The sequence below is a fragment of the Limulus polyphemus genome, unplaced genomic scaffold (assembly GCF_000517525.1).
Source record: "Limulus polyphemus unplaced genomic scaffold, Limulus_polyphemus-2.1.2 Scaffold4386, whole genome shotgun sequence".
Taxonomy (NCBI): Eukaryota; Metazoa; Arthropoda; class Merostomata; order Xiphosura; family Limulidae; genus Limulus; species Limulus polyphemus.
In genome coordinates, this window is record NW_013669996.1 from 8,988 (window position 1) to 11,741 (window position 2,754).

General features: G+C 35.0%; 1 protein-coding gene across 1 annotated transcript in view; it reads left to right on the plus strand.

Moving 5' to 3' along the window:
* The first annotated feature begins 1,540 nt into the window (after positions 1 to 1,540).
* The window catches only part of LOC106471069 (perivitellin-2 67 kDa subunit-like), a 14,906-nt gene continuing 13,692 nt past the window's right edge, over positions 1,541 to 2,754 (plus strand). The window contains exon 1 of the mRNA XM_013931657.2: positions 1,541 to 1,987. Coding sequence (XP_013787111.1) covers positions 1,772 to 1,987 — 216 coding nt within the window. The 5' untranslated portion in view covers positions 1,541 to 1,771. The remainder of the gene's footprint in view (positions 1,988 to 2,754) is intronic.

Genomic DNA, 2,754 nt, shown 5'->3' on the forward strand with positions numbered 1-2,754 from the left:
CTTATTAAACTAACACATACTGTGTTATCTGAGTCATGCCATATTAAACTAACACATACTGTGTTATCTGAGTCATGCCATATTAAACTAACACATACTGTGTCATCTGAGTCATGCCATATTAAACTAACACAAACTGTGTTATCTGAGTCATACCTTATTAAACTAACATATACTGTGTTATCTGAGTCATGCCATATTAAACTAACACAAACTGTGTTATCTGAGTCATACCTTATTAAATTAACATATACTGTGTTATCTGAGTCATGCCATATTAAACTAACACAAACTGTGTTATCTGAGTCATACCTTATTAAACTAACACATACTGTGTTATTTGAGTCATGCCATATTAAACTAACACAAACTGTGTTATCTGAGTCATACCTTATTAAACTAACACATACTGTGTCATCTGAGTCATGCCATATTAAACTAACACAAACTGTGTTATCTGAGTCATACCTTATTAAACTAACACATACAATTAGGATTGTGTTTTTTGTCTTAAAATGTGTCCACTCTCTTTACTTCATCCTCACGAACTCATGTAATCAAAGAAACACACTTTACTTCGTAGTACATATCTTTCTGAATCCTCCATTTTTCTTTGACGTATCCCACCGCTCTAAGAAAAATCAGCCATGTTTCTTTGTTGTATAGAAAAGCCACATTGGGCTATCTGCTGTCTTCGCCGCGGTCAATCGAACTCCGAATTTTAGCGCTACAAGTCCGCAGCCTTACCGCTGTCCCACCGGGAGACAATAGAAATCAGTTTGACCTGACTACAAAACAAAACCTCACCGTTGTTTAAAATTGCCTAACAAGGGTAGGTGGAGATTTAACAAGAGATCACATGTGAAAACAAGTCTATATATTTTTTCTCTTTTTCTGTTATATGTTATATAAACATATAAATAAACGTACAAATAAACGTGACGGGTTCAGTTTTCTGAGCTGGAGTGTTATGGGGGAAATTCTCCCTTCCATACCCTCCGAATACATGCGAATAGTATTTCTGACGTTCTTTTCCCTATTTCCGGCCACTATTTTTAAGTAATAATCCAGGGGGAAACACTATTAAGTAAACAACTCACTAAATATGTCATATTCCCAGAGAAAAACAAACATAATGACGCGATACCCATCGTGGGCACAGCTTAACAAACAAACATTAAATGTAGTTGACGTAAGTGTATTTTGCATGTACACTGGACGTTGCTTCTACACCGAGAAAGGTCACAAAATAAATTAAATTTTGTTTTTCCACGTGTTCAGTTGCTAACTGGAAATCCCAGTTTTTATTAAACATCTTTCAAATCGTTTAAACCTAATAGATCTAATCTTCCGCACTTGCTTTGAGACTGGAATATGAATCCAAACGAGAAAAATGTTAAGCGATATAAACACCACGTTCAAAGCTCAAGGCTGTAGATGTAGATGTATTGCGTGAAACTGAAACTCTGGTCGTGATTATTTCATCTTGACACATCTCATATTCTGGGAATATCCTGTAACCATAACAACAAAAACTTCGAAATTTCCAGAAGGAAATACTCGGAAGATTTCCTGGAAAGTGTTGATTGTACATGTAAATACATATATATGAAGGCTTGTTCCGCGTTTCTATCGCCCTTAAAAGAGCGGATGTTTCATTTCCGACGTGATAAAATCAAACATTGGATCAGAAGTCTTGACTTCATCAATGACTGGATTTGTCTTCGGTTCAACGCCGAATGTAGTACGAAGTTTCTAAAACTATTCAGATATGGCGTATTGTTTCTTGTGTTTCATGCTTATATTATGCTTTCTTACTGTCACGTGGTCAATACAATGCCAAAATACTGCTCCAGGCCTCAACATCCTTCGTCGTGGTGTGGACGTTACTACGTTAGACCTTTTACCACAAAACTTCAATGACGACCGAGGGTACAAAAAACCCATTTTTGACTTCACCTGCAACGATAGTAAGAAATTAAATGAGGTTGGTTGTTATTTACTATTATAAAAATGAGTTGTACATTTTGCACATGTAAGTATGTAATGTTTTTTTTATGTCTAGCTCGTTGCTTGAGAAAAATTCCCCAGTGGGACAGCGGTAAGTCTACTGACTTGCAACGCTAAACTCCTGGGTTCGATTCCCCGTGGTGGATACAACGTATAACCTAATGTGGCTTTTTTTCTAAAATCAAGTGAAAAAAAGATTGTTATGTATTTTATAACTTTACTTATCTATTGTTATATTTACTGTGATTGTCAGTGCACAGTTCAATTTCGTTGATTTGTTTTTGTAATAATTCAATAATAACGTGATTGAAAATATTGTCGTTAAAGAATGATGGGAATTAAGCTGCGAACAATGTTATTTTGAGAAAATGTTTCACATAACAGGTTCGTGACGTGGGAACTGTAGTCTCGTGATGATCATTTATGTTGATGAGTTGCTGAAAAACCTTGAATAAAAATTTTACATTTAATAATAATTAGTCTTAATTGTGAGTGACAGGGAAACCATAGAAATGTGGTGGTCAGTTGGGTACACAACCATAGAAATGGCTAATAGCAATATTTAGTGCTCAACAAAAGTTATTTTTTCAAAATCTCACCATATTTTACATTTAATAATAATTAGTCTTAATTGTGAGTGACAGGGAAACCATAGAAATGTGGTGGTCAGTTGGGTACACAACCATAGAAATGGCTAATAGCAATATTTAGTGCTCAACAAAAGTTATTTTTTCAAAATCTCAC